This window comes from Chrysochloris asiatica, unplaced genomic scaffold (genome assembly GCF_000296735.1).
Source record: "Chrysochloris asiatica unplaced genomic scaffold, ChrAsi1.0 scaffold00083, whole genome shotgun sequence".
Classification (NCBI taxonomy): domain Eukaryota; kingdom Metazoa; phylum Chordata; class Mammalia; order Afrosoricida; family Chrysochloridae; genus Chrysochloris; species Chrysochloris asiatica.
Genome location: NW_006408601.1, coordinates 3,649,057 through 3,670,391, shown reverse-complemented (window position 1 = coordinate 3,670,391; position 21,335 = coordinate 3,649,057). Strand labels below are relative to the sequence as shown.

Below are 21,335 nucleotides of genomic sequence, written 5' to 3'. Positions count from 1 at the left end.
TTGTGGCGGCGCTGGCGGCTGCGTTCGGAAGGCTCCGCGGAGACGTGTAGAGGAGTGCGCCCCCCGGCCGCTGCCACCCGTGGCCCCTGTGGACACCCTCTTCTCCGCGTCTCCGGCGAGACCCAGCCAACCCCGGGTGCCGCGTTGCTGTGCGGACCGACCCTCCGGGCAGCTCCCAGCACCCACGACCCCCGTCCGGCGCTCGCCCGCAGCCCTCCGGCAGCACACGTCCCGGGAGCCGGGCCTAAGGAAGACGGCAGCTCGGCGCACCCGGACTGGGACCGGCGGCTTCCCCATGGCCGCTGCCGGCTGGCGAGACGGCTCTGGCCAGGAGAAGTACCGGCTCATGGTGGTCGGTGGAGGCGGCGTGGGCAAGTCGGCGCTCACCATCCAGTTCATCCAGGTGCCTGGAGCGGGCCTGCCGGGGGCGCCTGGGCGGCGGCGGGCTAAAGCTCACGCTACCTGTGGCGGAGCGGGCGCCGCGACCCCGCCCCGGAGGCGCTGCGCGGGAGCCCGGGCCAGGCGCGGGGCCGGCGCTGCTCTCCTGCCTTGCGGCTGCCCACTACACTCCCACCCCTACCCACCCCATGCCCCGATTCGGCGTCGCGGGAGTCGGGCTTCTCAGGAATGTGACCGGGAGGCGGAGCTGGCCGGCTGGGAAGCGCCGAGCCACCTTATCGCTCCTGCGCGGGCCAGAGCCCTCCGGAGCACAGCACCGCTTCCTGCCCGGAGGGCCCTCGCTTTGCGCCCTGAAGACCCTCGCGCTGGTTTTCCAGCTGACCGCGGGCTGCCTCCCGCTCCATCCGTGGGATCGCATTGGCTACTTGGCCTCAGCTCAGCGGGGTCTTTCGGCTTCACCGCACTGGCCGAACCAGGGCTGCCCACTTCAAGCAGTGTTGTTCTTTGTGTTTTCGCTTTTAAGTTATCTCTTAGGTAATATATTCGGGTGGGGATTTGCAATAATGCCCAGGTAAAGGTGGTGGCTTCGAGGAAGTTAAAAATGTTCTCCGATAGTCGATATTCGTGAGACCATACCCTAGGAATTCTTGGTGTGTTCCTGCTTCTCTCTGTGCTAAGGTGAAGTTTAGGATGGGTCAGACTAAGGGATGACTGAGTCCTATGTTCTGTATTCTAACCATCCTTTCTTGCACCCCCAACCCTCCCTCCCTGGTTGTTACAGGCGAAAAGTCAAGGGTTGTGGTAATGAAAAGGAAGGAGGAATTTATCTCTGGGAAGCAATGTTGGTGTTGGTAAAGGATTAAGTCATCTCTTTAGGGATTTTTTTTTTTTTCAAACGGAACCCAGAAATCTTTTTGTCAACCTGAAAGGTGTGGCGTACGCTAGACTAGAATGAGGCAACCCATTATAATAGGCAACCAAGATACTCTTACTTTTAAGATACTTTGATGAAATACTTATTTCTGGTTTCTGTTTCACCCATTTACCAACAATTGGGATGCTTTAATAGCTTATTTCATTTTGCTTCATGTTTCTAATGACATGAAAATACAAAGCACTGTAGCCTAAGTGATTATTACCTTTTATGTTGACTCAATGAGCAATGAATGCTGTTATAATATTCCAAGGGATTAAAAACTGCTGCTAAAACCTTTGCATCCAGGAAGAGGATGTTTATGCAGTGAGCATTTGCAGCCTGCTCATTAGTGGGTTAAAAAAATCACACTGAGTAATAGGTGAGATTGGTTTAAGTTTAGCAGGCTGCAAAATCAAGGACGCTGTCATGTTGCTGTATGTTTCCCTAGGGCCCAGAGAGGCTTTAAGTAATTTTTTTTTTTTTTTTTTTTTGTTAAGTGCCGTCGAGTCGGTTCCGACCCATAGCGACCCTGTACAGGGTTTCCGAGGGTGTAAATCCTTACGGGAGTAGAAAGCCTCATCTTTCTCCCGCGGAGCGGCTGGTAGTTTCGAACCGCTGACTTTAAGGTTCGCAGCCCGATTCGTAACCACTACGCTTAAGTAACTGATAGCAAAGCAAAATAATTTATAGCTAATTTTTTTTCTAGGGGCTATATTCTGATGGTTAGTTAGCGTGTTGACTTGAAGGAGGGAGGAGCGGGACAATAATCCTGAACTCCACCAGAATTGATAAATACCCCAAACCCACTTTCATTGAGCTGATTTTGATTCATAGCGAGCTGATGTAGGGTTTCTGAGACTATAAATCTATATGGAGCCAGACAGCCTCATCTTTCTTCAGCGGAGAAACTTGTGGTGTTTGTTATTTTTGTTTTGGTTAGGATCGTAGTGCTCTGGTAGCGTAGTGGTTACGAATCGGGCTGCGAACTTCAAGGTCAGTAGTTCGAAACTACCAGCTGTTCCGCGGGAGAAAGATGAGGCTTTCTGCTCCTGTAAAGATTTACAGCCTCGGAAACCCTGTACAGGGTCGCTCTGAGTTGGAACCGACTCCATGGCACACAGCCAGCCAGCAGCTTATCCTACAGTGCCACTAGGGCTCACTCCTTATTGTTAAATTACAAAACAAAAAAACCCCAAAAACTCCAGCTCATTGTCATCGAGTAGATTCTGACTCATAGTGACCCTGTATAGGGTTTCTTAAGCTACAAATCTTTACCAGAGCAGAAAGCCTCATCTTTCACCCACAGAGCATCTGGTGGATTTGAACTGCTGATCTTGAGGTTAGCAGTTCAGTGCTTTTCCTACAGCGCCACACCAGGACTCCTTTGGTGCTCTGTTGTTAAGTGCCATCCAATCAGTATAGGATTTCTGAGGAGTGGCTGGTGTGTTTGAACCTCCATCTTGTGTTCACACTGACCTTGCGATCCCATGCTGACCCTACAGTGCCACACCAGGTGCTCTGGAGGATATAAAAGAAGTAAAGCAGGTGTGCGCACATGAGGACTTGAATACATAGGCAAAGAGTGAGCTGTGAGTCAGACAAACTGGAGCGCTCTTGCTTTGGCATTTACTGTCTGTGAGAACATTACCAAGATATTCAGCCTCTCCGAGCCTCAAATGAACTCCTGGCATGGTCTGCTGTAGGATAAGCACTGGAATGTGAACCCAATGGTCGCTAGTTTGAACCCACCAGCTGCTCTTCGAAAACCTTAAACAAGGTCACTATGATTTCGAACCTACTCAACAGCACTTATCAACAACACGGGTCTGATTATTCATTCTTTAAAACCAAAAAGCCCACTGCAGTTGAGTTGCCTTGGACTCATAGTGACATAACGGGACCGAATTGAACTGCTGCAGACAGCGACTCAAGCATGGCAACAGTAGTGAGGTTGGCTCAGGATCAGGCAGTTTCGCTCTGCTGTGCATAGGGTCGCTAGGAGTTGGTACCGATTTCATGGCACCTAACAACAGCAACAACAGTACAGTTTTTAAGGATGTAAATCTTTACAGATTTACTCATCTTTCTCCTGAGGAGCAGTTGGTGAGTTCAAACTGCTATCAGTTGGCAGCCAGTGCTTAATCCACTGCATCATCGGAACGTGTGTATTCTTTATAATCCTTTAAGTTATAGGAAATTTTTTAGCAGTTGTATCCAGCACATAGTAAGTGCTCAGTTATTGTGTATATCTGTAGTATTGTAACAAGCATGTCATGGGAATTCAGAAGCAGGAGAAGTCAGTTTGGAAAGAGTTGATAAGAGTGCTGTCTGTATATGCTTACTGGTGAGAGAGGACATATCTTTTGTGGGAATGGGAGAGTCTGGTACTAGCTTGGAGAGAGGTGGTGGGCAAGGGGTAGGGAGAATGATTGACTGGCAGCTTGGGGCCAGTGGAGGAGTGAAACATAAGCTCTGAAGTTGAGATTTTTTGGAGAGGCAGGAGCCAGACCACCTGGATAGAGTCCTCACTCTGCCATTTGCTGCATTTGTAATCTTTTTTTTGCATATGTAATCTTTTGTGTCATTTATGGCTCACAGTGACCCCATGTGACAATAGAACTGTCTCATAGAGTTTTCTTGGCTGTAATGTATGTAGTGGTTATGAATGGGGCTGCGAACCACAAGGTCAGCAGTTCGAAAGTACCAGTTGTTCTGTGGGAGAAAGATGAGGCTTTCTGCTCCCATAAAGATTTACAGCTTCGGAAACCCTGTACAGGGTCTCTGTGAGTCGGAACCGACTCCACGGCACATAACAACAATGACAACCACAATCTTTTAGTGGAGCAGAGCACCAGGCTTCTTCGTAGGAGTCTGGGTAAATTTGAACCAAGGCTTATTTTCCAGTTCTGCTTCCCGCCTAGAGTTGGCATTTCCACCCCAGATATACTGAACCAGAATCTGTGTTTTAACGAACCCTCATTGCCTTTGATTCAGTTGTGACTCATAGCAACCCTGTGTAGAGTTTCTGAGGCTGTACAGCTCTACAGGAGCAGAAAGCCTTCATCTTTTCCCCTCAGAATGGCTTGAACTGCTGACCTTGCAGTTAGTTGTTAACTGACTCCTGAGAAGTTAAAATTCATTCTATTTTGATTGTCTAGCAACAATTGAAGAAAAACGAGACAGGACAATAATCACCTTTGTTGTTGTTAAGTGTCGTGGAGTTGGTTCTGACTCATAGCGACCCTGTAGAGGGTTTCTGAGGAGCAGCTGTTGAATTTGAACCACTGACCTTGAAGTTCAAACAGACCTTGGTGGCACAAATTTTTTTAAATCTATTTTTAAAGACTCCTTTAATAATACATTGTTTTTTTTAGTGTTGAATCACAAGGTCAGCGCTTCAAACTCCTCACCCGCTCCTTGGAAACCCTATACAAGGTTGCTGTGAATTGGAACTTAACCACAGCTTGCATAGTTATTGTTGTTCAGTGTTGTCAAGTTGGTTCTAACTTATAGCAAGCACTATATAGGGTTTCCGAGGGGCAGCTGGCAACCTTGTGGTTAGCGGTCCAGTGCTCATCCTACGGCGCCACACCAGGACTCTATGTAGCCCTCACTTTCTTTGACCTTAGATTTAGTTGGTAACCTATGCATATGAGGAACTGCAAAATTAGAAAGATGGTACTATGTTACTGAAGTGTCATTCTCTCTTTAAAAATTAACGTGAAGGATCATGAAGTATATATTAGTGGTACAAATGAATTATTAAGAATATGTGGAGGGCTTCAAAAAGTTCCTGGAAAAATTCCATCATTCTTTATTTCCATTTTTCCACAAACTTTATGAAACCCCCTTGTATCGGTGTATAAACCAAAACCAAGCTAGCTGCCTACAGGTGGATTCTGACTTGAGTAAACCGCCTGCATTTTAGGGTGTAACTGTGCGCTCTGTAGGGTTTTCAGTAGCTGTGATAGTCCAGCAATAGATCACTTAGCCTTTCTTTGAGGTAACTTTGGGTGCCCAGGACCAACCTTTAGGTTAATAAATGAGCACTGACTAGTTTGTACCATGCAGGGACACCTTATACGTATGCTTGTAACCGACCCCTTATTTCTGTTGCCATAGTTTTTGTTATTTTTATTATTTTTGAGAATATGTACAGCAAAACATTCCAACGATTCAACAATTTACAATTTAGTGACACTGTTTACCTTCAGGTTGGGCATTCTCACCCTCCTTTGCTGAGTTGCTTTCCCTGTTAACAGAAATGCAGTGCTCCCTAAGATTCCTGTCTAATCTTTTGAGTTGCTGTTGTCAATTTGAACCCACATACAACAACACCAAGACAGACCTTTTTTATAGTTAAGCTAAACTGTTGTTTGGTTTTAAGATGACGTGAAAGGATATTGTTTCCTTTAGGCTTTAAAGATTATTTTAGGGTAGTAGTTTCAGGGTCTCATTCACCCTTCACGATTCCAGAAAGCATAGAGTTCAGGATAATTGAAATTCTGTTCTGCATTTTCCCCCTTTTGGTCAGGATTCTTCACTGGGATTTTTGGTTTAGTAATGGTAGCTGGCAAAAGAGGCAATGGTTCATGGAGACAGTAGCGCCACATTCCATAGCCTACACGTATTCCTGACTCTTCTTCCTCTGTTGCCCCAGGTGAATAGAAACAAGTTCTGCCTTGGATGGCTGCGTTTGCAAGCTTTTAAGACCCCAGCTGCTGCTATGCAAAGATCTAGGAGATAGAACAGAAGCACTAAACATGTTATTAGGTCAGTTAACTGGATTTCCCATGAAACCACAACCCTAGATCTCCAAACCAAGGAATGAATCCCATGAGGTTGTACATATGGCAGCCTAAGCTTCTTCTCTTTCTATTTTGTCATTGTTATAAAGATATGCTCATACAACTCATGCCGATTCAGTAATTCAGCTTTTTACAGGTGTACATAGTATTGACAACAATGACAATAATGGGCCTTGCAATCTTACACTTCCTGTGATTTTTTCCATCACTGTTCACCACCACATCCCCCACTCTTTTACACATTGTTGTTGTTTGTTACCTACATTTCGTTGGTTCGGATTCATAGCGATCCTGTATAGTGTTTCTAAGGAGCAACTGGTGGGTTTGAATGGCTGACCTTGTGGTTAGCAGTCCAGTGCGTATCGTACAGCACCAGACCAGGATCCTCCCACTCCTGGTAGTCACTAACAAACTTTGGTCTCTATCCATTTGTCTTTTCTTTTTGTAGAAGTGAGTTCATGCAATACTTGTCCTTTAGTGATTTGCTTATTTTGCTCAGAATGTATCCAAGCCCCATCCACTCTGTAACACGTATCAAGACTTCACTTTTCCTACTGGATGAGTGGTATGTATTCCATTGTGTGTATGTTCCACATTTTGTTAATCCAGTCATGCTCAGTAATATTTTGAAAAAACAAATGGACACACAAAAAAAGTTTTGAGCCCTACTGATAAATACCTAAATCACAAGTAAGCTATTAACATTAGGAATGGGCTCTCTGGAGAGAACACTGGGTACCAGGGTTCTAGGTCTTCCTACCCAGGTGACTGGGACGATTCTTTAATCTTTCCAGGGCTCTGTTTCTTTTCTGTAAAATGTTGAATTTAGGTTCTCCTTTATGGTACTTTTAAGAGTCCTCCTCCAACACCATAACTTAAATGTGTCACGTCTTCTGTGGTCTTCCTTATTCACTGTCCAGCTTTCACATGCATATGAGGTTATTGAAAACACCGTGGCTTGGGTCAGGTGCCCCTTAGTCCTCAAGCTGACATCTTTGCTCTTCAACACTTTAAAAAGGTCTTGTGCACCAGATTGCAATTGTGGACACTCAGAGGACATTTTCTTAGAGAGGATGACTACTTTTGTCAGAGGAGAAGCAGAGGAAATGTGAGCCTAGGGTTTCTTAACTTAAAATGCATCCTATGCATACTTGTATTTGAATGCCTGTTTTGTGATGGGGAGGTTGTCAGATCATGTGGGTACCCTGAGTAGGGGGAGTAGGGGGAGAATGCTGCTTTCCTTTCTTGTAGTACCATTAGAAGGCAAAGTGATGACAAGCTGCCCTGTACTAGGCCGGGATTTTAATTCATTTGTATATATCGCTGTAATGTCATGGGTTTACCCTAAGCTTTGGAAATAAAGTAGTCTGCTTAATTCAGTTAGGGAAACAGATTAGTAACTGTAAAAGTAGGGAAGGGTAGGAGCAAAGTCTTTCTTAAAGTAGTATTGTTTTTTAAAAATTTGAATGTTTCCTTCAAGTAAAAAATTGGTTTCATAAAATTAAAACAGATTATATGTCATGTAAATATCTTTTTCTTTTGTGTGGGAGAAGATGGAAACATTTTTAGGGAATGTATTAGTTCTGCTCTTTCTTCCTTACTGAAAAGTGCTAATGAATAAAAAGGTTTTTGCTCTCCCTGTAGACAATATAGAGTTAATAGTTATTGACTCTTTTTAAAAGGCCTTGATCTTGAATTTGGGGAGAGTCACTGAGAGCTGTTGAGTATGTGTTTGAAACTTAGTTTAAACTAATGTCCTTGGTAAGCCTTTGATTTATTTCTATTTTTCAAAGAAAAGAGTGTCTCAGGTTTTTAGGAAAAGGACAAATACTTACATATTCTTCACACAAAAGCAGGGAAATCAAAGACTACAATTGTGCTACGGGAGATAGAATTAGAATGAGTTGCTTGATCCCTTATAAATTATGTATTTTTTTTTTTTTTTTAGTGTTTCAGAACATAAACAAAAGTGATAGTTTATTGGTTACATAGCATTAGATCATTTTTAAATTTAAAATATTGTAGTAACATAGTTAATTTATTTTATTGGTAGTTTAATATTGCCAACCCTCTTACTATTGTCATCTCATGTTGATGTTTTTTCCTAGGAGAAAAAATTCTGAATATGCATAAGTAAGTGTTCAAGACTAAAAGTATCCTTAGCCCCTAATAAGTATTCGTGTCTTGGAGCAGTGGAGCCAAATTCACCACAAGGTTGGTTTGAACCATGAGATTGGTGGTTCAAACTCACCAGCAGCTCCTTGAACAGCCTATTCAGAGTTGTTGTGGGTCAGAACCAACTCAAAGGCACTTAAAAACAACAAGTTAAAAGTTAGAACTAGAGTGGTTTATTACAGGTGACATCAGTGACGATTCCACAGCAGCACAGGCTGTCTTAACGGAGTCCCACTTGCAGAGTCCTGGTGTGGCGCTGTGGGATAATGCACTGGACTGCAAGGTTGGGTTGAACCGCAAGGTTGGTGGTTCAAATTCACCAGCCGCTCCTTGGAAACCCTATACAGGGTCACTGTAAGTCAGAACTGTCTCGTTAGCACTTAACATCACTGACAACTTGTGGTCAGAATCCGCAGTCTCTATACTTTTACACTGGAGGGTGCACTCTGGGGAGTCGCCTAGTTTTCCAGGTGCTCTGTATTGCTCAAGTCACAAGATAAGCACAAGATGTAAACACCCACTGTAATAATCAGAAAACAGTAAGAGTAGCATTTGTGACACACAAACAGTTGCTTTTAAGATCCTAACGACTCTCCAGGCAGAATTACCTAGATTGCCCCATACAGTGTACCTGTCCTTGAGCAATACAGAAAGCTATAAACATTCCACACAAGCTGGGATGAGGAACAGGGCAAACCTGGTGTGAGTCAGTGTAACTACAAATATGGAGTAAGTTAGGTTAATGGTGTGGTGCTGGGGTATAATGCACTAGACTGTAAGGTTGGTTTGAACTGCAAGGTCAGTGGTTCAAATTCACTAGCCACTCCTCAGAAACCCTATACAAGGTTGCTATGGGTTGGAACCGACTCGATGGCACTTAACAACAACAACAACAATCTTTAAATATTGGGCTCAAACATAGCAATGATTGTGAGAATGGCATAGAACCTGGCAGTGTTTTGTTCTTTTGTACATAAAGTTGCTATGAGTTGGTACCCTGTTGATCCTTAAATATGGAGTCTATAAACCAAAACCTAACCCATTGCCATTGCGTGGAATTTGATTTATAGCAACTTTTTATATGGAATCAGAAAACCTCATCTTTCTTCTGCAGAGATGCTGGTGGGTTTGAGTAGCTGACCTTGTGGTAAGCAATTCTCTGCTTATTGTACATCACACCCCCAGGGCTTCTTTGTTAAGTGCTGTAGAGTCAGTTCTGACTCATAGCAACTGTGTGTAGGATTTATGAGGAGCAGCTGGTAAGTTGGAACTGCCAGTCTTGTGGTAGCAGTTCAGTGTATTTTCTACAGTACCACCAAGGCTTCTTTAGGTGGTGCAAATGCTTAATGCATTCAGCTACTAACCTGAAGGGTGAAGCTTCAAGTCCACCTAGAGGCACTGTGGAAGACATTCTTGGTGAACTGCATTTGAAAAATCAGCCATTAAAAGCCCTGTGGAGCACAGTTCTATGTCTGACATGCATGGGATTGCCATGATTTGATTATATGTGTGCTCACCTTTTGAGTCGACAATCCCAATTCTAGGAATTTATACTAAAGATATACTTCAACAGTATGAAAATACATTTAAACAAGGCCATAGCATTGTGTGTAATTTACAAAAGTCAGAAACCTAGAATGGTTCAATAAAGTATGATATGTTCATCCAGTGAAACATTCTGCAGATGCAAAGAGAAGAGGAGAGATCTCTAAGAACTGATGTGAAGTACTTTCCTGGATATGTTGTTTGGTGGAGAAAACCAAGTACAAGAGTATCTACTGCATGTATAATATGCCACATTTTGTATGAGAAAGAGGAGACCTGGTGTTACCCTGTATGATAAGCAGTCAACTGCAAGGTCGGTGGTTCAAAGGGTCACTATGAGTCAGAACCGACTTGACGGCACTTAGCAACAAAATATGAGAAAGAAGGGTAAATAAAATATATATGCCTTTGATCCTTGGGTCAAAACATAAACACAGTGCTTGGTAAACCAGAGATTAATGAGATTGGTTACTGTCTTAGTTTTCTAGCACTGTTTGCTGGAACCTTCTAGAACCCTGGGAAGATTTATGCCAAGACACATGGAGATCTCCAAGGAATACCAGACCAGACATATAGATGCTAACAGGAGACAAGGACCTTCCTCCTAAACTGTGAGTGAACAGAGAGAGAAAACTTCCTCTAAACGTAAATTGAGACTTCTAGTCTCCCAAACTGTTACAACAGAACTAGATAAGTAAGACATACTACTATGGCAGAAATACCATAAGTCGGAAGCTTTAAAAAATTTATTTTCTCACAGTTAGTAGGCTAAAAGTCTTAATTTACAGTGCTGGTGTTAGGGGAAGGCTTTCTTTCTCTGTGAGCTCCCCGAAGAAGGTCTTTGTCTCTTTTGAGTTCTGTTCCTCGACACTCTTCATGTGATTTGTCATCTGTCTTCCTCCATCTCTGTTTGCCAATCTCAAAAGAGAATGACTCAAGACATACTCTACACAAATACTGCCTTCAAATGTAACAAAGAAAACCCAGTTCCAAATGTTCACAGCCCATAGTATTGGGGAACACTACTCCATAACAGTCCATAACAGTTCCCTGCAAGAAGTGGGTGTGAATGAGGTGCAAGAGACCTTTCTGCAGTTGCCTACCTGACTTTTTGAATGTTCCACCCAATATATAAATAAATTACATGTACATACACACACAAAATCAAGTGATCTCAAGGGAGATCTAAGGTGGAATACAAACAAATACATGAACTGAACTGTATTTAAACTGAATAGCATAACCACACTGAAAAGAGGAAAGAAACAAATGAATTCTGATAACTTTTGAACCCAGCATTTAGAGTATTATCAGGATGAAGACAAAGCATGGAAGCAAACATTGCAACTAAACTTTTTCAACCATAGAAGCATGGGCTTGCAATTTCAATAGAATTCTCTATATATTCTAGGATTAATCAAAGAAGTAAATATAAGGGAACTTCAGACTGTTCATGGAAAATGGAATTTTCGGAGCCTCAGGCATGTTGTGGACAAGGGAGCCAGGTTTCACAATACTAGAGAAAAAAGAGAAAGGCTAGAGTGCTCTTGGATTGGAATTGGTGTTAGCTGAGTTTGAAAAGTACGTAAATGTAGACATAGATGTATAAGGACACACATGCACATGTTTAAATGAGGGGGCTTCTAAAAGTTTGTGAGGAAAAGGAATGAAAAAACAATGGAATTTTTCTACGAACTTTTCGAAAGCCCCTTGTATATCTTTTCTAGCTCTGTCTGCTGAGTTGTTACGTGCCACAGAGTCAGTTCCTACTCATAGCGACCCTGGATAGGATTTCCAAGGAGTGGCTGGTGTGTTTGAACTGCCAACCTTGTGGCTAGCAGTTTGGTGCTTATCCTTTAGCACCAGACCAGGACTCCAGTCTGCTGAAAGGACCTAGAAACAATGATACTCCATTAACAATTGAGAACTTCAATTGCCAGATCTTTGTTTCTAAATACCATTCTCTCTACTAAAGGAACCTTGGTCCCAGGGATGGAGCAGGGAAATATGGAAGAGTTTGGAGCATTCATGTAGTGCCAGAATATAAGGAAGTATTCAAATAACGCGATGGGGACATGTTGAAGAGACCCAGGAGCCAACCTGGAAGAGCTCCCACTGGACTGCTCTGGAACAATTTGATCATTAAAATAAATGTTGTTTTGTGCTCCTGCAAAGATAGTGGCTGTAAATCTTGCAGGAGTAGAAAGCCTCATCTTTTTCCCATTGAGTGGCTGGTAGGTTGAACCTCCAGCCTTGTGATTTGTAGTCCAGTGCTTATCCTATGGAACCACCCCATCTTCCAAAGTAAATGACAGTAATTGAGTATTACCCATAAATAATCTGAGTCCATAGTGGTAAGAAAAAGTTCTTGCTTGTTCAACATGTAGAAGAACCGATGCAATTAGAAAATCACCATTTGGCAATCAGCATTTATTTCAAGTAAGAATCGTTGCTGTTGGTAAGTGCTGTCAAGTCAGTTTTTACTCATAGCGACTCTGTATAGGGTTTCTGAGGAGCGGTTGGTGAACTTGAACCGCTAACCTTGCAGTTCAAACCGACCTTCCAGTCCATTGCATTAACCTGCAGTGCCACACCAGGAGTCATTAATGGATGTTAAAACTAGTAGGTGAAAGTTTGAGGAGTAGCTGAATGTTAACTGCATCAAAGTATCTTCCACAAGATGTTTTTAATTATCAAGGAGAAAATAGTAACTTTGTAGTGAAGAAACATTGTTGATATCATCTTGACCAAGTGATCAAAGTTAACATCTCCAGTGTTGTTAGTTGCCAACAGGTTGGTTCCTGTGTGGTCCTGTGCCATTTTCAGAATTGTTTGTGTGTTAGAGCCCATTGTTGCAGCCCCTGTGTCAGTCCGTCTCATTGAGGGTCGTCTTCTTTTCACTGGCCTTCTACTGTAACCAGCACGATGTCCTTCTAAAGGAACTGAGTGGTCTCTCCTGACAACATGTACAAAGTAGTGAGCTGGCGTCCTGTCACCCTCACTTCTAAGGATCATTCTGGCTTTGCTTCTTCCAAAACAGGTTGGTTTGTTGTACTGGCAGACCATGGTATATTCAGTATTATTTGCCAACACCATAATTCAAAGCATCAATTCTTTTTTGGTCCAGCTTTCGCATAGGTGGCAATTGAAAATTCCATGGCTTGGGTCAGGCTCACCTTAGTCCTCAAACCATTGTCCTTGCTCTGTAACATTTTAAAAGAGGTCTTTTAAAGCAGATTTGCCTAGTGCAGTATGACAAACTGACAGATGAGTGAGTGGTGGTTGGACTTTTAGCTTCCCAAATTATAAGAGGATAAATTTCTGTTTCAGCAAACAAGAAAAAGTTAGAAGCAGCTCAAGGACACCTAACAACAATAGCAGAAGGCCAAGTTCAGAGTGACAACTCTAAGAGAAGTCTTCCTCTCTGTGTTGGCTCTTTGAAAAAGACCTTGTCTCCTTTCAGCATGTGTATGTAGACCCAGCATTCTTGGGAGATCTCCAAGTGTCTTGGCATCAATCTTCTCCTGGATCTAGGAGCTTCACAGTACAGGGGACCAAGGTTCCAAGCACATACTGCACTCCTGGCTCTCTCTTCTTTGATGATGACAGTAGGTCCTACTCCCTTGCTTGATTTCTTGCCTGCTGATTTCATCGATACTGGTAATGGATCCAAGTCAAATGAAATCCGTGACAGTTTCAGTCTATTCTTTGTTTAGCACAGTAGTGCCTACTGGTCCAGTTGTGAGGGCTTTTGTTTCTTTATATTGAGCTCTGCAGTCTACCGAAGGTTGTAGTTTTTGATCTTCATCAATAAGTGCTTCAACTACAGGTTGTGAATTAGTCTTCCTCCAATCCTGATGCCCAGGTTCTTCAGATAGTCTACAATGTTGTTTCAGGTAATGATAGTGAGCAGAGTCTATCCTACTTAGGCTTACAAGGTCTGGAGAAGGAGTTCTGGTAGCATAGTGATTATGAATTGGGCTGCTAATCTCAAGACCATCAGTTCGAAACTACCAGCAATTTCATGGGAGAAAGATGAGGTTTTCTGCTCCTGTAAAGATGTACAGCCTTGGAAACCCTATATAGGATCTCTATGAGTCGGAACCGACTCCACGGCACATAACAACAACAACAACTCAATCTTGGTGGGAATGAAGAAGATGTTGCATAGATAACAAGTAAATTCAAGGTGTCACAACTGACAGTGGATTTTGGTTTGGTTCTATCCTTGGTTTTTTGCTATGTATATATTCTGACTTTGAGTCAGAATCAACTTGATGGTAGTAAATTTGAATAGATACGTACACTCCTCATGTGGCAGTGTAGGATCAGCACTGGGCTGCGAACCACAAAGGTGACAGTTCAAACCCACCAGCTGCTCCTTAGAAACCCCTTGAGTTGGAGCTGACTTGATGGCACTTAACACAACAACACACACACATATTTATATACATTCTGTCCTATAGAGCCCCCCTATGAGTCAGAATCAATTTGATGGCAGAAGGTTTGGGTTCTGGCTCAATGACCCTACAAGTCAGAGTAGAGCTGCCCCATAGGGCTTCTAAGGCTGTAAGTCTTTTCGGAAGCAGATGGCCACATAGTTCTCACATGGAGTTCAAACTCTAGGGAGTTTGAACTGCTCTGCTGGGTGTTTCGATTAGCCACTGAGCCTGTGACCATTGTGCCCCCAGAGCATCTGGGAATCAGAATCCTACTATCATTGAGTCTGTTCTGACTCAGTGATACTGTGTAGGGATTCTGAGGCTGTAGATCTTTACGGGAGCAGATAGCCTTACCTTTCTCCTGAGGAGCAGCCTGGTGGATTTGAACTGAGCATGTAACCATTGTGCCCCCAGAGCATCTGGGAATCAGAATCCCACTGTCATTGAGTCTGTTCTGAGTCAGCGATACTGTGTAGGGATTCTGAGGCTGTAGATCTTTACGGGAGCAGATAGCCTTACATTTCTTCCGAGGAGCAGCGTGGTGGATTTGAACCACCGACTTTGAGGATAGCAGTCCAGTGCTTATCCTGCAGGGCTCCTTACAAATCAGAAAAATATTTGTAATGACGAATTATAATTTATGCTCTCTGTTTCCAAGGAGTCCTGGTATGGCGCTGTGGGCTAATGCGTGAGATTGCAAAGTCACTTGAACTGCAAGGTTGGTGGTTCAAATTCACCAGCATCTCCTTGGAAACCCTGTGCAGGGTTGATATGGGTCAGAATCGACTTGATAGCACTTAAACAGCAACAACTCTCTGTTTTTACCCATCCTTTTAATAAATCCAACTTTTTTTTTTAATTACTTAAAAAGAAAACATTGTTTTTTGTCTTTTGAATTCTGTTTTTATTATTATAATTGTAAATAATACTCAGTGATATTAACTCCTTTCTCATTAAGGATTATTGCCTTTATTCATGATTTCTATCATTGTGACTGATTTCAGTGCTTCTAAGCAGCTGTGAGTTAATGATTCACACTGCAAAGCCGTTTGAACTACAGGGTCTGTGGTTCAAACTCAGCAATTGTTCCTTGGAAACCTTATACAGGGTCGCTATGGGTCGGAACCGACTTGACGGCACTTAACAACAACAACAACAACAAGCAGCCTTTAGGAGTCCTGGTTGTGCTATAGGATAAACACTGGACTGCTGACCTCATCAGTGTTAGCAGTTCAGACCAATTAGCTGGTTGATATAAGCCAACTTGACGACACTTACCAACAGCACAGCAACAAAGCTGTCCTCAACAGTTAGTTTGTAATTTGAATTTGATCTGTAGAATAGATTCAGGTTCTTTTTACTGAAAAGATACCTAGGAATATACTTACTTTTGCATGATAGATGCTATTTGGCTGGGTATGAAATTACTGGGTCACAGCATTTTTGTACTAAATTAGTGGAGAACATGTTTTATTTCCTTCATCTGACTGGCCTCAAGTTTCTATTATGAGGAGTACCTTGTTAACTTACATGCATACTTGGAGTATTGTCTCGTCACTGGAAGTGGGAACATTTATCAGCTTATGAGCAGTTTTTCTCTGCTCACTAATTTTTCTTGGGACATAATGAAACGCTCTCAGGTCTGGGAAGGGTTTTCCCCATATTTGTCATTGTTTTCTTAGTTATCGTCCAAATAATGTGAGTTTTGAAGCTTTACCAGTTGATCCATAGCATTCAGTTTTATTCAAAAGAGCCCTTGGAGAAGATAGTCTTATTTTAATTTATCTGTGGAAATTCTAACTCAGGAAATGTTAAACAACCCAAGTAAGGTCTTAAAGATTTAGTACTTTTGCCAAGTTCCTGGTGGGTTTTCTCCTAAAGCCTTGCTTTTGGTCAAATAATGATTACAACAGTCAGCAGTTTGTTAGCTGAAAAGAAAAAGACTAGCAAACAGTTGAATGAAATCACACACGAGGATTTGTGACTGACTCATTTACCATTATGTTTCAGAAATGCTGTGGAGAAAATAGGTGATACTCCTAGGCGTGAACCTTACATTGAGATGAGCGAGGTTAAGGGTAGAGAAAGATTGGTGGATTTATGGAATCCCCAGATGGAGATACCTGGTAAAGGGAAGGTCTAGGTCTGATAAGTAAGTGATAATTTACAGACTGTAAACGAGTGCTTGAAGGAACAGCAGCTCACTTGGGTGCTACATGAAGTTATTATCGCTACTTCATTCTCAGGTATTGGCATGGACCTTGCATGCCACCACCATAGTTTAAATTTAGCACTTTAACTATCAAGTTACTTGATATTAAAGGGTCTTATAACCACAGCAAGTGTCTTCTGAAGCACTTTTAATGAAGTGGGAATGGTGAAGTTCATGTTAGTAATTCAGACTTCATCTTACGTTGAGGCTTCAGGTTGTTTTCATAGCAATATAAAGTCTGAGAGGCTCTGTGATCATAATTTTAATAGATGTTAACTTACTACAGGCAACCCTGTTGTTTGCTATAATATTAGACTGATTCTTTACATTTAAAGACACACTAATGTTTTGTTTGTAGTTTCTGCCTCAAATTATGGCAAACTATTTGCTGTAAGCTTTTTTTGTCACTGGCAGTTTGGGAAGGAGCCATTGGTTGAGCTGATTAGTCAAATGAAGTTGTCTGACATGAGTTTCTTTAGTTTGTGGTTTTAGATGAACAGTACATGGTACACAGCTGTTGTTCCAAAAGCTTTGTTCCAGCTGTCTTACTGGCCTGTCATAAAATACCCCACATTCCTTTAAAAACAACACAACAAAACGCAGAACCCCTTGCAATATTTTTTGTACTTTATTCCTAAAAAGAGGTCCTAGTAATTATTTTAATGACTTTTCTTCACTTTTATATCTACTGTTAGGCATTTACTGGAACGATGTATAAAGTGGATTATGCATAATAAATTTAAGCCTTGTTATATAGGTTTTTGTTTTGAGATAAAAGTTGCATTTGTGAGATATTTATACAGTTAAATAGTTAACACTGAAAGAAACATCAATGTTAATAATATTTTCAAACAAGCAACTGGTATCTGGATAATGCAGTTCACCTTTTTTTAAATTTATTTTACCCTTGAATTTATATTAGGAAGTTTCAATACCGTAATATTAAGTGTTTATATAGTTCATGCAGAAGAATTAAAGGCAGACTGTGTGTTGGTTGGTTCAACTTCAGTTTTTTTCCCTATCCTATATTGGGACTCCTGGTGTACTGTAGAAGAAGCAAGCACTACAGTACGAACCACCAGGTTGGTGGTTCAAACCCAATAACCGCTAATTGGAAACCCATTACAGGGTTGCTGTGAGTCGGAACCAACTTGATGACACTTAACAACAACATATAGGGGCTGCTGACAGTTGGAATCAGCTCTAATGGCAGTAGGCTGTATGTTGTTGTTGTTGTTACGTACCGTGGAGTCAGTTCCAACTCATAGTGACCCTGCACAGGGTTTCTGAGGCTGTACATCTTTACGGGAGCAGAACGCCTCATCTTTCTCCTGCGTAACTGCTGGTAGTTTCGAACTGCTGACCTTGCGGTTTGCAGCCCGATTTGCAATCACTATGCTACCAGAATATAGTAAAAAGTGAATTCCAATACTAAGGGTTTTGAAGATTTGTTTTGTTTTTGTTAATAAGGACTAAGATCATCTGAGGAATATTTTGAATTAATGATGGTTAGTATATATATGTGTGTGTGTATCTATATGTATGTATGTATCTATATACATATATATAGATAAACACACATATATGTGTACACACACACATATATGTGGTTGTGGTGGTGGTGTGTTTTGGAGTTGGTTCCGACTCATAGCGACCCTGTACAGGGTTTCCAAGGCTGTAAATCTTTACAGGAGCAGAGAGCCTCATCTTTCTCCCACGGAAATGCTGGTAGTTTTGAACTGCTGACTGTGTGATTACCAGCCCGATTTGTAACCACTACACTACCTGGGTAAGGAGCTCTGGTAGCGTAGTGGTTACGAATCGGGCTGCGAACCATAAGGTCAGCAGTTCGAAACTACCAGCTGCTCCGCGGGAGAAAGATGAGGCTTTCTACTCCTGTAAGGATTTACACCCTCGGAAACCCTGTACAGGGTCGCTATGGGTTGGAACCGACTCGAAGGCACTTAACAACAACAACAACACTACCTGGGTTTCTTATACACACACACACACACACACACACACACGTATATATATATGCAATAACAATAATATATATATGGAATTCTGTTGTGGTGTTGTAGGCTAATGCGCTGGACTGCAAAATTGGTTTGAACCACAAGACCGGTAGTTCAGGCTCACCAGTCGCTCCTCAGAAACCCTATACAGGGTCGCTATGGGTTGGAACTGACTAGAAAGCACTATGTGGTCCTATTGGTTAAACACTGGAGCGTGCATTGGTGGTTGAACTCCACTAGCCGCTCCTTGGAAAACCCAATACAGGATCTCTATGAGTCAGAACTAGCTTGATATGGGACTTAACAACAATATATACATGTGGCGTTGTCGGATAAGCACTGGACTGCTGGTGGTTCAAACACGTCAGCTGCTCCTTAGAAACCCTACACAGGGTTGCTATGAGCCAAAACCAACTTGACGGCACTTAGTAATAACAGCAACAATATATGTACTAATACATATACAGTGAGCATTTTCTCAATTTCAGATCCCTTTCTAAAAACTTTATGTGTGTTGTCCTGTTTAAATCTTATAATTAAATTCCCCCCTTTCCCACCTCCCTAGTTTACAGATTGGATTCCTGGTGTGGTTTTGTAGGATAAGCACTTGACTGCTAGCCTCAAGGTCCACAGTTCAAATGCACTAGCCACCTCTTGGAAACTCTGTATAGGGTTGCTATGAATCGGAACCGACTCGACAGCCCGGAATAGCAGCAGCAGCGGTTTACAGATACGGAAACTGTAAGCCTCATTACAGTGGTTAAACTAATGGCCTCAGATTCCACAGTAGTAGCAGAGATGGGACTTGAATGCAGATCTTCTGGTACAAAGCCTCCTGAGCACTGTCCTGTGCTATCTTACCTAAATACATCACGTTTCATTTAATAAGTTACCTGCATAATGAAGTCATTGTCCTTGTTTTTCTTCTTTTAAATGACTGTTTAGGAAGCGCTTTCTGTTGAGTTGAGGTTAGGAGAGCTGAGATTGAATAAGAGTAAAAGTTTGTTTAAAACACACCTTCTTCAGTTTTGCACCCTTCTTAAGAGCCCTGGTGATGTAGTGGTAAGCTTTACTGCTAATTGAAATGTTCTGACCCACCTGTGGTGCTTTGAGGGAAAGGTGTGGCAGGCAGGCTGCTTCTGGAAAGATTACAGTAGCCTTAGAAACCCTATGGGGCAGTTCTACTCTGTTCTTTAGGGTAGGGTAGTATGAGTCAGAATCAGTTTGAGGGCAACAGGTTTCATACTGCCTCCCTGTGATTCATTTCCCGTTATGCCTACAAGTGCTTCTTGAGCTGTTGTTCCTTCACTGACTAGGCAGCCCCCAGACCTACTCATTCCTCTGGAATTCTAAGTCACACCTGCCTCATTCTTATTTGACATGCATCTTCTCACACAGTGTTATATAAACTCTGATATTTTGGGAAATACAGTCTGATGGTACTTAGTCACTATCTGTGTGAAGTGTCATAACGTCTATGATGTTTCTGGAGCGATGTCTTCACTCTGTACATAGCTCATTACCCATCGCCTCCAGGAAGCCTTTCCTGGGGAAATGTCCAGATTGGGCTCTGGGCTGCAGTTTTTTTCTGAACCTGAGAGTAAGTTACAGAAATGATGCCCCACAGCTTGCTTCCTAATAAATAATAGTTATACTAAAATAAGGAGCTCTGGTAGCGTAGTGGTTATGAATTGGGCTGCCAAACTTAAGGTCAGCAGTTCAAAACTACCAGCTGTTCCGCAGGAGAAAGATGAGGCTTTCTGCTCCCATAAAGATTTACAGCCTCAAAAACCCTGTACAGGGTTGCTATGAGTTGGAACTGACTCCACAGCATATAACAACAACAACAACAACTACTAAAAATAAAAAAGGATACTCTTTTATATAACCTTATTACAATTGTCAACATAATAAATTATAGTTGTTACACACACACACAGCTCCCCTTCCCCCGTTATCTATGAGGGATACTTTCCAAGACCCCCAGTGGATCCTGAAATGTCATATATATACACTATGTTTTTTCCTGTATATAGATCAATGATAAAGTTTAATTTATAAATTTGGCATATTATGAAATTAGCAGCAGTTATAAAATAGAGCAGTTACAGCAATACTGTAATCAAAAGTTACATGAATGTGATCTTGGCAACCTCAGCATAAAATGTTTAGTTTTCTTTCCTTATTAAGTAGAGAAGTTGTGTCTTTTCACTTCAGGGAAACACTTTACGGCTTTTTGTTGGCATATTTGAATTGACAGCATCACTACTCCTGTTCTTTGGGGCCATTAATTAAAATGAGGATTACTTGAACACAGACATTGTGATACAGCAGCAATGATCTGTTAACTTGGATGGTTACTAAGTGACTAAGTGGCTAACTTGGTAGTAGGCCCATTACTCACTTAGTTACTTGGTATATTATGTTGGTTATACTGGGTAGAGAAATGAATCAGGTCCCTGGCAGAATGGAATGGGATGGTGCAAGATTTCATCAGGCTACAAAGAATTGGTAGCATAGTTTAATGCTTTCTTATTATTTCTTATTTGAGGAACTTCTTATTTCAGGAACTTTCCATTTAATATTTTCCATTATCCGTGGTTGACTTTAGATACCTGAAACAGTGGAAAGCAAAGCTGCAGATTAAGAGATTATAATCCAATAGGAGTCCTGGTATGTTGTGGGTTAATGCGTTGGATTAATCAGTTTGATTCTCAAGGTTGGTGGTTCAAGCTCACCAGCCGCTCCTTGAAAACCCTCTACAGGGTCGAGATGGGTCAGTACTGACTTGAAGGCACTTAACAACAACAGTTATCCAAT

At 42.1% G+C, this 21,335-nt stretch overlaps 1 protein-coding gene across 2 annotated transcripts in view; it reads left to right on the top strand.

The window, feature by feature from the left end:
* The first annotated feature begins 295 nt into the window (after positions 1–295).
* The window catches only part of RRAS2 (related RAS viral (r-ras) oncogene homolog 2), an 84,539-nt gene continuing 63,499 nt past the window's right edge, over positions 296–21,335 (top strand). Inside the window, exon 1 of one of the 2 annotated variants that reach the window (XM_006865777.1) lies at positions 296–403. In XM_006865777.1, coding sequence (XP_006865839.1) covers positions 296–403 — 108 coding nt within the window. Of the gene's footprint in view, positions 406–21,335 lie in introns of both variants that reach the window. The other variant, XM_006865778.1, reaches the window with a different exon arrangement.